At 58.5% G+C, this 14,099-nt stretch overlaps 1 protein-coding gene across 1 annotated transcript in view; it reads right to left on the bottom strand.

Moving 5' to 3' along the window:
• Positions 1-14,099, bottom strand: part of EPHB1 (EPH receptor B1) — a 40,655-nt gene that overhangs the window by 17,834 nt on the left and 8,722 nt on the right. Inside the window, exons 3-4 of the mRNA XM_054385684.1 lie at positions 6,271-6,426; positions 2,641-2,976 (exon numbers count right to left, since the gene is read on the bottom strand). Of these exons, the coding sequence (XP_054241659.1) occupies positions 2,641-2,976; positions 6,271-6,426 (492 nt within the window). The remainder of the gene's footprint in view (positions 1-2,640; positions 2,977-6,270; positions 6,427-14,099) is intronic.

Here is a 14,099-nt window from a genome sequence, read left to right on the forward strand (position 1 = left end):
TTGGCTCAGCCCTGTCCCAGAGGAAATGCTGGCTGTACACTAGAGGCTCTCAGGGGATGCTCATCCTCAGCTCCCAAACGTGCCTCTCCCAGGAGCTCTACTTCCACGACCTGCAGAACAGCCTCAAACCCTCCTGCAGCTCCTAGCCCACCCCCAGGCCGTGGTGCAAGGCTGAAAGGCAGCCAAGGTGTCCCAGAGAGCAAACCACAGGGGCCCTGAGCATCTTCTTGGAGCAAGCAAGGTGCTCAGCACTGGCCAAGCATGCAGACATTTGTCCATCTGTCCCACCCCCTCCCCTCCCTGACAGTGTTTCCAATCAGTCCCTCCCAGCCATGCACCACCACCCTGCACCCATTCATGAAGCACACCAGAGGTAAGCCAGCAGGTTCCCTGACACAGCTGCCAGGCACCTAACCCCCACTGCTGCTGCTCCCTGCCCCACTCTCCACATGCTCTGGAGCAATCTCAGGGCTGGGCACCTGCTGGGCACCAGAGTACCCTTGGAGCTGAGTGTGCCTGGAGCCATGCATGCCTGGCAGCAGCAAGGCCTTCCTCCCACCACCAAGAATCACAGAATAGCCTTGGTTGGAGGAGACCTCCAAGCTCCTGCAGTCCAACCCTCACCCCAGCACTGCAGGGTCACCACCAGATCAGGTCCCTCAGCACCAGCTCCACACACTGCTGAACACCCCTGGGGATGGGGACTCCAGCACTGCCCTGGGCAGCCTGTACCAGTGTCTGAGAACCCTTCCAGTGCAGAAATCTTTCCTGACATCCAGGCTGAAGCTGCCCTGCTGCAGCTTGAATCCATACACTCTAAGACACCAAACCACTGAATGACCCAAAGGCCACTTTGCCAAAGGCTTTTTGCCCTCCAAGTTATGCTTGAGAGGGCCAGAGCCAGCCAGCAGCACCTCGATCCTGCACCCCATCCCACCAGAGGCCTCCAAGAGAGCCCTGGCAAGGCTCTCCCCAGCTCAGGTGGCACTGGCATGACCTGCCAGTAGGGTCAGGTCTCTATCCAGCCTTCTTCTCTGTCCTCCTCCTCATCTTCCTTGCTGTGCAGGCAGTGCTGGGCAGGGAAAATGCCTCCCTCTGCATAGGTCTGGGACATAGCTGAGCCTGGCATGGTCAACTGGGGGCACAGCATTGTGCCAGGGGGAATCTGGCAGCAGCAGGAGCTCTCTCCACGTGGCTGCAGTGGGAGATGTTGACAGCTCAGCACCACCTTTGTTTACCCAACATATTTAATCCTGTTGGTGTTTTACTGGGCTCTGATCTCTCCACATCCACTCCAGGAAGATGCCCGTGGGCTGGAATTAAGCACTCAGCTGATTGCTCTTTGTTGATTGCTGCATTGTCTGCCTGCTTAGCACAGGGAAGGGGCTGGCAGCAGCCCCCAGGGCCAGGTGCACTGAACCAGCCCAGATTCAGCACCCTGTGGGGACACTGGGTGCAAATCCAAAGGGATCTGAGGTGGCAATCCCACTGCAAAGCCAAAGGGATTCTAGAAGCACAGCCCTGCTCCTGCCCTTGACACACCTGCTGCATTTCCACCAGGGTAGCCCCCAGGCACTGGGAACATCTCCACATCAAGACTCAGCCTTTGCAAGACAAAGCAGGGAGCAGTGGGGTACAGCCTGATGGCCCTGGCTGCTCCCAGCTCCTAGGCAGTCTCAGGGGGACGAGGGAATGAGCAAATAAACACATTACCACTCCCTGTCTGTGCCCAGCACAGCAGATGGGTTTCCATACCCTCTTCTCCCTGTGCTCCTCACTACAGCCTGGGACCAGGTCCCCCCTTGCCATCTGCACATCCACCCTGCCAGCATCCCAGCTTGGCTCAGAGCTGCCTGTTCAGCTCCTGAGGCCTGATCAGGAAGAGGGAGGGAAAGGAAGAGGGGAGCCTGGGAAAGGGAACAAGAGGAAAGCGATGGGAGAGGGAAGTACTGAAAGAGAGGGAGCCAGAGCTCAGCCCTGGGGTGCTGCTCCCTCTGTGCTGCAAGGCAGCCAGGCTGCATTTCAAGGCTGGCCTCCCCCCATCTGCCTGCTCCCACCTGGGCAAAGCAGGGCAATGGCAATGCTGTCCCATCCCCAGGGAACCCAGAGGGGCATAAAAACCTCACACCAGTCTTCACCCTGGGCCCTCCCACAGCTCAGCTCTCCCTTTGCCCAGCATGCAGACATCCAGCCCTGTCCCTCCCTCTGGTCCTGCCTCTCTGCCCACTTCCTGCTTTCCAGCCCATGAGGACTAACTGCAGGCTTCCTGCAGCCACCACTCACACCTGGAAGCTCTTTTAAAATAGACTCAGACTCCTAGAATGGGTTGGGTTGGAAGGGACCTTAGAGACCATCCAGCACCACCCCCCTGCCATGGGCAGGTACACTTCCCACCAGCCCAGGTTGCTCAAAGGTTTAACACCTCCAGGGAGGAGGCATCCAGAGCCTCCCTGGGCAACCTGTGCCAGTGTCTCCCCACCTTCACCATCAGGAATTTCTTCCTCATCCCCAGTCTCAATGGAGTTGGAGCTTCCTTCCACATGCAGCTGGCAGGACACAGCTAAACTTCCCCCTGGCAGAGCACAGTTAAAACCTCCCAGCAGGGCACAGCTAACCCCCCCTGGCACTGCCAGGACTCACCAGCTTGGTTGGTGGTGATGTTGACGGAGACGTGCTGCGGGGGGAAGGGGCTCTTGCTGGAGACGCCGTTGACAGCCTGGATCTCGAAGGTGTAGGGGGTGTGTGCCCAGAGGCTACTGATGAGGACGCGGGTGCCGGTGAGCCCCAGCTGGCGCGGCACAAAGGCGACGTTGTCGTCGCAGCGGGCACAGGCGCGGCCGTCGGCGCCGCACTTCCTGCAGACGATGTTGTAGCGCAGGTCGTCGCGGCCGCCCGTGTCCCGCGGCGGGTGCCACTCCAGGATGATGGACGTCTCGTTCACCAGCGAGATCACGTTCCGGGGGCCCGAGGGGACGCCTGCGGGGGTGGGGACAGCGCTTGGGACGAACCCCTGCACAGCACCTTGTGCCCAGCGCGCCTGGGGACCGCGGGGACGCCTGCCGGGGCGGGGGGACGGCACTTCAGAGGGGTCCCTGCACAGCAGCTTGGGCTGGGGCTCGGCAGGAGACCAAGGGGACACCTACCAGGAGGGAAAGAGTGCTTGAGATGGGTCCCTGCACAACTCCTTGTGCTGGGGCTCGGCAGGAGCCAAGGGGGCACACAGAGGAACACTCTATGCCTCTGTCCATCAGACTACTCTGCACCTCCTGCCTCAGCCTTGTTCCCAAAGGGCTGCAGGGACAGGACCAGGGGCAATGGTTTGAAATGAGAGCAGAGCAGATTGAGATTGGATGTGAGGAACAAGTTCTGCACCAGGGGGCTGATGGAACACTGCAACAGGTTGCCCAGGGAGGTGGTTGAGGCCCCAGCCCTGGAGATGTTCAAGGTGAGGCTGGACAGGGCTGTGAGCAACCTGCTCTAGTGCAGGATGTCCCTGCTGAGTGCAGGGGGTTGGGCTGGATGACCTTTGGAGGACCCTTCTGGCCTGGACCATTCTGTGATTTGGTCTCCACAGTTTTCCTGTGCCCAGAGCCAGGCTCTGGTTGTTGGCAGTGCTGAGCACCCAACACTGCCAGCCACAGAGGGCAGTCCCACAGCTGGAGACGAAGACTCCCATGGCACAAATGCACTTTGTGTGCAAAAGAAACCCCCCCTGCAGCACACAGGCAGATCCACCTGCAAAGAGGGAGCCCCTGTAGTGCTGAGGTGATGCTGAGGCAGCTGCAGTGCTCCCCTGGAGCAGGTCTCACACAGATTAGCACAGCAAGAGCAAGGCCATGGAGCTGCTGCGGAGGAGGGAGGCAGGGAGGGAAAGCAGTCATGAAGGGATCGAGGTGTGGAGCTGGGAACTCAGGTATTTAACAGCATGGAGCAGAGCCTGTGCTGCCTGCTGTCTCCTGAGCAGCTCTGAGGCTGGAGGACATCAAAACTGCATGGATTAAATGCACCAAGAGCCAGCACAGAGGCTTTGGAGGGCAGGAGCTGAGGGCAGCTCCCACCGCAAGCACTGCTGGAATGGGGCAGGAGGCCACAGGGAGCCACTTAGGCTGGGAGAGTTGTGGCTGTTCAGCCTCTATGGAGAAAAGAGGCTCCAGGGAGATCTTAGAGCAGCCTTCTAGTACCTGGAAGCTGTAGGCTGACTTCCTGCTCTGGTGGTCCAGAGGAGGCCACCTCTGCCCAGCACCCTGCCTGAGCTACCTTCTGCCCCTGCCCCCTTAACTGCACCCAGGCAGGCACTTTGGGAGCCTGTGTGAGCTGTTGCCATGGATACCATGGATGGAAGCTTTGTGCTAAAGTGCTGAGAGAAATTGCAGCCTTTGGAACCAAAAGATTAAACAAAACAAGATTAAAAAATCCATTCCCTTCACATTTCCTTCCCTGTAATGCAGTACCTGTGCCTGTCTGGGGGCAGATGCCAGTGCAGTGTCCTCCCTGGACCCAAGGTACCAGAGACATCCCACCTTGGGCTTCCCCCACAGTGCCTGCAGCTCAGTGGAGATGTCCAAAGGGGTTCAGAGAAGGGATGTGGGGCTCACATCAGGGGCAGAAGTGGGGGGAAGGACAGAGAGGTTGCCCAGAGAGGTTGTGGAGTGTCCTGCCTGGAGACTTTCAAGACCCATCTGGATGCCTTCCTGTGTGACCTGACTGGATGATCTCTGGAGGTCCCTTCCAACCCCTGGGGGCTGTTCAGCCTGAAGAAGAGAAGGCTCCAGGGAGACCTCAGAGCAGCTTCCAGTACCTGAAGGGGCTCCAGGAGAGCTGGGGAGGGACTTGGGACAAGGCCTGGGAGTGCCAGGATGAGGGACAATGGCTTTGAGCTGGGAGAGGGGAGAGTAAGACTGGAGATGAGGAAGAAATTGTTGAGAGTGAGGGTGGGGAGAGCTTGGCACAGGTTGCCCAGGGAGGCTGTGGCTGCCTCCTGCCTGGAGGTGTTTCAGGCCAGGCTGGATGAGGCCCTGAGCAAGCTGGGCTGGTGGGAGGTGTCCCTGCCCATGGCAGGGGGTTGGGACTAGAGGATCCTTAAGTTCCCTTCCAGCCCAACCCACTCTGTGAATCTGATGCTATGACATCAATTCACCAGATGGCCACAGAGCAGAGCAGGGAGGTACCCCCAGCAGTTGCCACCTCTCAGGAACCTTAACCTATCCACTCTCCATACCTGAGCAGCCTCTTTTCTTTTCTGCAAGAACAAAAGGGACCAAACCATCTTCGTTCCCTAGCCCAGGGGCCAGCTGCTGAATCCCCCCTTAACTGCAACCCCTTCCCTCCCTTGCCTGGGGCAGAGGGTAGGAACCACTCTCACAGGCATCATCCTCAGGAAGGGCTCTGGTCCACGGCAGTGCCTGCAGCTCCACACTGGCATTTACTCCTCTGACATGGAGAAACTCTGCCAGGCAGCTCAGACCAGAGCCTGGTAAAGTCAAGTAGGGATGAGAAAAATTAGAAACCAGCCAAGAGGACTTTCCTGTGAGCACTGCACTGCTATAGCTCTGCCAGACTGTGAGGCAGCTCCACAAGCAGGCATGAGAAAGAGAAAGATGCTCTGCAGCTGTGCTGCCTGCTGCCTGCCTCTGCTCTGGCACTCAAGGCAGCCAGCAGAGCAGGCAGAGCACAGAGCTGCAGGGGCTGGGAGGGACCTCCAGACACCAGAGGGTCACAGATCCAGGGAATGGGTTGTGGAGCTTAGAGATCAGCAGTTCCAACCCTCCTGCCATGGGCTGCCACCTCTGCTTCCTGCCAGCACTTGCACCTAAGGCATTCTCAGCCACAGCTCAAACACAGCTTTAAAGGTGGCAGCTACAAAAAGGCTCCTTGGCAGTGCCCTGCAGGCAGCCTGGGCACCTGGGTGAAGAAGGTGCCCACTGGAATTCTGCACAGGTGTAGATGGGCACAGGCCATGCAGTGCACTGGTCCAGCACAACGTGACCCAGGGGCAGGTGTGCTGGTCAAGGTGCACACTGGGGCCACAGGTGCCAACAAGGGCCACGTGGTGCCAGGGAGGCTCAGCCCTGCTCTGAGCGAGGCAGAACGAAGGCCTGCTGCTGGGCACGGGCAGGGGGCTGTGGGGGGTGACCACCCAGCAGCTCTGTCGCTCCCCTCAGCAGCAGGGTGGGGGCAGGAAAGGAGCCCCAGAGGCTGATGGCTCTGACCCTGCAGTCTCCCTGCAGCAGGAAGAGGCCCTGCAGCTCCCAGCCCTGCCCTGGTACTCACTGGTGCAGGCAGCTGCCGGGGGGTCCAGGTCTGCCCGGTAGAAGCCATTGCGGCAGCTGCAGAGTGGCGCAGCCTCGGCGGCGGAGCGGCTGTTGGGGGGGCAGGAGGCACACAGCCCTGTGCCCTGCCTGGCCTTGAACGTCCCCACGGGGCAGGCTGCAAGACAAGGAGAGCACAGCTGTGGGCTGCCAGGCCACCACAGGTGCCAGTCCCTTCCCAGCTGCCGGACCTTCTCAGGTACCAGTCCCTCCCAGGTGCAGTGTCTCATTCTCACCCTCCCCATCAGTCCCACCCAGCTTAGCACTGGTGAACAGTTGGCATCTGCCATAACCCTCAGGTGGCCCCCACAAGCCAAAGGCTGGGCAAGGGCACAGGTGCCCAAAGGGACCAGGCTTCCACCCAGCTCCACCACCTGGCTGGCAGCAGGGAGCTGCTCCTGGCTTCACAGCCAGGGTGGTCACAGCTCCGTCTGGCTGCTGGCTGTGTCCTGTGGTGCTGCCACCTCCGAGGCATGGCAGTGCAGAGGGACCCCTAAGTGCCTGATAAGCAGAGGAATGATTGAGATAATGGAAGTGCCTCTTAGCCCCTGCCTGCTGCAGCAGGATATGAGGCAGCTCCAGCAGGCAGGAGAGGAAATGAATGGGAGAGAGCAGGAGGAAGCACTTTGATGCAATTTCCTTAGCAGATAGTGGAGCAGCTAATCTTTATTGGAACCCTTTAACCTGTCACTGCCAGCCCCCCAAGGCCTCCTGCTCACACACTCCTGCCAGATATTAAAAGATGATAAAAAGAAAAAAAAAAAAAGATAAATCCCAACAATATTTTACAGTTTCATTATTCATGTCAGGTCTCTTTCTGCACTCAGCTGCCTGCAACCAAACCCTGCCTTCCAGCAGCACCCGCAGGACCAGCTGAGTGGGGATGGGACACCCAGAGGGACCAGACACCCTCTCACACTGCCCTTCCTCCTGCCCTCTCCATCAGTTCCAAGTCTCTCTTGTGCTGGGAGCCCCACAGCTGGGCACAGCCCTGCAGGTGAGGTCTCCCCAGAGCAGAACAGAGGGGCAGGATCCTCTCTCTCCAGCTCTAGCAATGGGCACTGGCAGCCCAGAAGGCCAAGGGGTTGCCCTTGGCCTTCTGGGCTGCCAGTGCCCATTGCTGTCTCCTGTCCAGCTCCCCACCAGCACCCCCAGGTCCTGAGCACAGCACACCCTGCAGCCCATGGCCTCAGCTTCCTTCCATCACTTCTCCCACCCATACATCCCTGCCAGCTGCAAGCACATGGCTCTTAATTGTGATTATTACCAATTAGCTTTCCTCTCCTGTAATTACAGACACTGTGCCTGCCCTAAGCCTCCTGCAGCTCCAGGGGAGGCTGATGTGATGCCTTCTCTCCCCTCTTGCTGAGGGAGCTGAACCACAAGCCTCACACTGAGCAAAGCCAAAACCATTCACCACAGAAGGGTTGGAAGGGACCTCTGGAGATCATCCAGTCCAGGCCTCCTGCTAGACGAGGATGACCCAGAGCCAATCACACACCCAGGTGGGGTTGGGAAGTCTCCAGAGAAGACTCCACAACCTCTCTGGGCAGCCTGCTCCAGGGCTCCAGCACCCACACACCAAAGAAGTTTTCTCCTCCTGTTCAAGTGGAACCTGCTGGGTTCTGGTTTGTGGCTGTTGCCTCTCATCCTGTCCCTGCCACCTCTGACAAGAGCCCAGCCCTGTTCTCTTGACCTCCACCTTTTAGGTGCTGCTCAGCATTGATCAGATCCCCTCTGGGGCTGCTCTGCCCCAGGCTGACCACCCCCAGCTCTCAGCCTCTCCTCAGCTCAGAGATGTTCCAGGCCCCTCAGCAGCTCAGTGGCTCTGTGCTGGACTCTCTCCAGCAGTTCTTTGTCCTTCCTGAGCTGGGGAGCCCAGAACTGGACCCAGCACTGCAGGTGAGGCCTCAGCAGGGCAGAGCAGAGGAGAACATCTTTCAACCACACTCTTCTTGCTGTACCCCAGGATGCCCTTGGCCTTCTTGGCCAGGAGGGCACATTTCTGGCTCATGGGCAGCCTGGTGCCTACAAGGACTCCCAGGCCCTTTTCCCCAGAGCTGCTCTCCAGCTGCTCAGCCGCAGCCTGTCCTGCTCCATGGGGTTGTTCTTCCCCAGCTGCAGGACTCCCCACTTGCCCTGGTTGGACCTCACTGTTTCTCTCCAGCCAGCTGCCCAGGTCATGCTGGGTGGCAGCACAGCCTGACAGGGACCCACAGAGCATGGGATCCACCCTCCTGATGGCCAACCCCAGCCTGGCTGCAAGGTTCAGGCAGAGATCTCCAGCCCAGAGGGTACCAGTCACTGCCTCTGCCCATGGAGGGCAAGCTCAGCCTTGGCCTGGACTTCAGTTTCCCAGAGCCAGCAAGGTCTGGAGCTGCAGCAGGAAGGTTTCCCAGAGCCAGCAAGGTCTGGAGCTGCAGCAGGAAGGTTTCCCAGAGCCAGCAAGGTCTGGAGCTGCAGCAGGAAGGTTTCCCAGAGCCAGCAAGGTCTGGAGCTGCAGCAGGAAGGTTTCCCAGAGCCAGCAAGGTCTGGAGCTGCAGCAGGAAGGTTTCCCAGAGCCAGCAAGGTCTGGAGCTGCAGCAGGAAGGTTTCCCAGAGCCAGCAAGGTCTGGAGCTGCAGCAGGAAGGTTTCCCAGAGCCAGCAAGGTCTGGAGCTGCAGCAGGAAGGTTTCCCAGAGCCAGCAAGGTCTGGAGCTGCAGCAGGAAGGTTTCCCAGAGCCAGCAAGGTCTGGAGCTGCAGCAGGAAGGTTTCTCAGAGCCAGCAAGGTCTGGAGCTGCAGCAGGAAGGTTTCCCAGAGCCAGCAAGGTCTGGAGCTGCAGCAGGATGGTTTCCCAGAGCCAGCAAGGTCTGGAGCTGCAGCAGGAAGGTTTCCCAGAGCCAGCAAGGTCTGGAGCTGCAGCAGGGCTGGGGTGAGCAGGGGACCAGGCTTGGCCTCAGCTCTCCTTTCTGCGGGGCTGTGTGGAGAGCTGCATCACCTCAGGCTGCAGCAGGAGGAATTGATTGTTGATTAGGTGGGCAGGGGAAGATTAATGATGTGCTTAACGATCTGTTTCCAGTTGTTTAAGCACCAGGGGTGTGTTTGTAAATGATGAGGCATAAAACCTGGCAGTGATGCTTGATGGCTTCGCTGCTTGCTGGGGCTGAGTGCTCAGCACTCAGTCACCCTAAACCTGTCTCTGGACTGCTCACCCTGCCCCAGCACAAGGGACACAGCACAGCAGGGGGCACAGCACAGCTGCTGGCAAGGGTTTGCAGCAGGACCCCTTTCCTAGGGTGACACAGATGTTGAAGGGTGGGAGGGAGCATCTTTAGGGGGCTGCTGAAACCCAGCAGTAAGAGGTCACTGCCAGAGGTCTGGGGACCTGAGGGGTGATGGTAGGGCTGGCAACCAGCTTGCAGTGCCCCACAGGGCTGGAGCAGGCTGCCCAGAGAGGTGGTGGAGTCTCCTTTTCTGGAGACCTTCAAGGCCTGCCTGGATGTGCTCTGTGTGCCCTGTCCTGGGTGCCCCTGCTCTGGCAGGGGCTTGGACTGGATGACCTTCAGAGGTCCCTTCCAACCCCTGCCCTGCTGTGATGCTGTGACTGCAGGCCAGAGCTGTCCCTCTTACCCCCAAAAGGCTTGGGGTGCTGATGCTGTGCTGATGGGTGATATCCTGCTGCCAAGACAAGCCATCACCACCAGTCTGACACCAGAGAACCCACGGACAGGCTGGGAGCCTGGTGGGCTCCAAGCATTCCACTCTCCAGGATAAATCTTCCTGGTTAGCACCAACTTGCACTTTTTAATTGCTCTCTCAGGGAAGCTTTAGTCAGAGAAGAGAGAGAAGAGGAGAAGGAGAGGAGAGAAGGAGTTTGAGGATGCCACAGCCTGCAAGAACTGCAGCTTCTTGCACTTGCAGCCCACTGCAAAAGGATTTGAGGCCATTCCCACCACCACCCCTTTCTGCAAACAATTTTATCATTAAGAAAACAACCTGGTTCCTGAACCAAAACTTCCTGCAGGAGGCTCAGCACCTCTCCATGAAACCCCCACAAAAGGGAGGAGAATCCCCTTGCTAGAATCCCCTTGCAGGTGTTCCAGACACCTTTGATGTAAAATGGATTTACCTTTAAGCACACCAAAGAAAAAAAGAACGAGATACAAAAAAAAAAAATCCCAACCAAAAGCAGCTCATCAGTTTTTCAGCCTTCAGGTGGCCTCTCCCCGGTGGCAGGCAGGCAGCTCTGCCCTCCCCGCCCTGCAGGCAGGCAGAAGCCCTGCTAGCTGCTCTCCGTGCAGGCAGGCAAGTGCCCAGCACACTGCACGCTGCGGGAAGCCGACGGCCGAGGCTGCGGCGAGCACAGTGGGAGGCACCCAGCAGGCAGCGCCGGGAGGGCTGCACCGCCTGGAGGGCTGCACCGCCCAGAGACACAGACATGGCCCCAGGGCTGCACGGCCCCAGCACCACCACAGCCTGCGAAACGCATCGGGGCTGCAATTCCCTCGGATGCAGGCTGCAGGCTGGGGGCAAGAGCAGCAGAACCAGGCAGGCACACCCAGCACAGGCTGCCTGGCTTCAAAGTGCTGCCTTCCCACCCTGCTCTCAGCTCTTCCCATCCTCCCCACAAGCAGGAGCAGTGTGCCCACTCCTCAGGGCCTGTGTGAGCCATCAAGGACCAGCAGCAAAGGGAGCTGCACAAAAACTCACCGTGGGTCCCAGAGAGCTCCCAGGCACAGAGGTGCTGCCAGGGGCTGTGCTTAGAAGTTCCCAATCAGAAAGCTGCATCTCTGCCCTGCAACCTGCAGAGCCCTGCTGGGCACTTCAGTGATGGCCAAGAAGGACATGGAGCTGATGGGGTGGGTCCAGAGGAGGACCATGAAGATTATCAGAGGGCTGGAGCAGCTCTGCTGTGGGGACAGGCTGAGGGAGCTGGGGGTGTTCAGCCTGGAGAGGAGAATGCTCCAGGGGGACCTTAGAGCTGCCTCCAGTACCTGAATGGGGCTACAAGAAACTTCTTCCTTGAAAGGGTTCTCAAAGCCTGGCACAGGCTGGCCAGGGAGGAGGCAGAATCCCCATCCCTGGAGGTGTTTCAAGAGGCAGAACTGCGGTGCTGAGGGCCATGGTTAGCCCCAGCCCTGGCAGTCAGAGAAGGGTTGGACTGGGTGCCCTGAAGGGGCTTTCCCAGCTGCTGTGACCCTGGCTCAGCTCATGGCCATGCTGTGCTGGCTGAAGATGGATGGATCCTCCCAGGGCTCCTCCAAACCTCACTGAAGAGCACGAATGATGCTTTGATTTAATCCCTGCACTCCTACTCTCAGCCATCTCTGACACACAGGGGTGACAAATGCCCTCCTCCAGCAGCCTGGCAGCTACCAGCCAGGGCTCCACTTGGCACCGTCCAGCTGCCCAACAACCCCAGCTGGAGGGTTTGGCAGGGGGTACAAAATTCACCTCTCAGGAATCTCTGCTCACTGCTCTGCCTTTTTCCTCACCCTGGGCAGCTCCATCCTTCCTCTGCACCTACTCACAGTGCCCCAGGACCTGGCTGGTGAGTCCAACCCATGCCAAGCTCCCTGACAGCCAGGGGAAAGCAGGACAAGGTGCAGCAGCCTGGACAAAGCAATGAAGTCAAACCAGGGCAAGTGCAGAGTCCTGCCCCTGGGGAGGAACCATCCCTGCAGCAGTACAGCCTGGGGCTGACCTGCTGGAAAGCCCCAACTGCAGGGAAGGATCTGGCACCACTGGTGGCCAGCAGGATGCCCAGGAGCCACTAATGTGCCCTTGTGGGCATCCTGGGGTGCAGCAAGAAGAGTGTGGCCAGCAGGTTGGGGGAGGTTCTCCTCCCCCTTTACTCTGTCCTGGTGAGGCCTCACCTGCAGTACACTATCCAGCTGGGGGCTCCCCAGCTCACGAAGGACAAAGAACTCACAGAATCAACCAGGTTGGAAAAGACCTCAGAGATCATCAAGTCCAACCTATCACCACTGCTGGAGAGAGTCCAGCACAGAGCCACTGAGCTGCTGAGGGGCCTGGAACAGCTCTGAGCTGAGGAGAGGCTGAGAGCTGGGGGTGGTCAGCCTGGGGCAGAGCAGCCCCAGAGGGGATCTGATCAATGCTGATCAGCACCTAAAAGGTAGAGGTCAAGAGAACAGGGCTGGGCTTTTGTCAGAGGTGGCAGTGACAGGATGAGAGGCAACAGCCACAAACCAGAACCCAGCAGGTTCCACTTGAACAGGAGGAAAAAACTTCTTTGGTGTGTGGGTGCTGGAGCCCTAGAGCAGACTGCCCAGAGAGGTTGTGGAGTCTCCTTCTGTGGAGGCTTTCAAGACCCTCCTGGCCACTGCATTCCTGTGCAGCCTGATCTAGGTGCCCCTGCTCTGGCAGGGGGCCTGGACTGGATGATCTCCAGACGTCCCTTCCAGCCCCTACCAGTCTGTGCTTAGTAGCCAGCTGGAGTTAAAAAACCACCTCCTACTGTTAAAAAGTTATTAGTCCCCAGCTGGGCTAAACCCCAACCTTTCTGCTAGGCTGCTGGGAGAGCTGCTGCCTCCTGAAGAGCTGCTCCAGAGCTGCCCATCCCTGGAGCTGGGTGAGAGCCTCCCCCCTTGGCAGGCAGAGCGCAGCCAAGAGGCGCCGCGGCCAGGGGAGAGCTCGCGTGACTTGGGGAGAGAAACAACACAGAGCCAAGAGCAGCCAACAAAACCCAAAGCACAGCACACAAGGGACACACTTCCAGAAGGGCTTCCAGGCGCCCTGGGCTGACTCAGAGGCTTTGCCAGGTGCAGGCTGCTTGCAAACCAGGGAGGGAACAATGGAGCTACCGGACACGGGCCGGATCCGGCGCTTCCTCGCGGCTCTCCCATTGTCCAGAGAACAATCCCTGCTCTGGCCAGAGAGCAAAGGGCCCCTGACATGATGGCTCTGAGCTGAGGGCTGGGTCCCCCAGGCTGAGGTTAGAAATGCTTCCAGAATGACACACAACGTGGCAGGGGTTGGAAGGGACCTCTGGAGATCATCCAGCCCGAGCCCCCTGCCAGAGCAGGAGCATCTGGGGTAGATCACACAGCATCATGCAGGTTGGAAAAGACCTTCATGGTCCTCGAGTCCAACCATGACCCAACTGCCATGGCCACGGAACTGCACCCTGAAGAGCCACATCTACAGCTTCTTGCACACCTCCAGGCATGGAGACTCCACCACCTCCCTGGGCAGCCTGTGCCAGCACCTGACCACTCTCTCATGGAGCTGTGCCCACAGCATCCCCTGCAAGGTCACATGGAGCTCTGCACTCTGGTAGCTCCCCCCAAAAATGAGGTTTTTCCAAGCATTTCAGCTACTGTAAAAGCCTTCCTGGATGGGCCATTAACCAGCCAAGGCTTTGGAATCAGATTTATGCTCCTGTTTGTAAACAGGCTCATGAAAAGACCCTTGGGGAAGGAAAAGTATTAGAAAAAACATCAAGGAGGGCATTTTTCTTCCTCTTTTAAGACTGGAATCAATAGGAGACTCAAAAGTTCTCATTATGGGGAGGGGAAACACATAAATGGTCCAAGGTACAAGATGAAGAGCAGAAAAAAAGTGGCAGACAGAAAAATAAAAGCACACATCAGAGCTCTGGGGCCAGCCCCCAGTCCCTCTGAGGCCACAGAGGTCTGGTCAGAGCAGCCCAGCCCCCACTTATGCCTTGCCCAGGGAATTTTCCAGGTTACTCCTGAAATTGAACCAGGGGAGGTTGAGGTTGGAGATGAGGAAAAATGTCTTTGCTGCCAGACTGGTCAGGGATTGGCACAGGCTACCCAGGGAGATG

This window comes from Indicator indicator, chromosome 13, assembly GCF_027791375.1.
Source record: "Indicator indicator isolate 239-I01 chromosome 13, UM_Iind_1.1, whole genome shotgun sequence".
In the NCBI taxonomy this organism is placed as follows: domain Eukaryota; kingdom Metazoa; phylum Chordata; class Aves; order Piciformes; family Indicatoridae; genus Indicator; species Indicator indicator.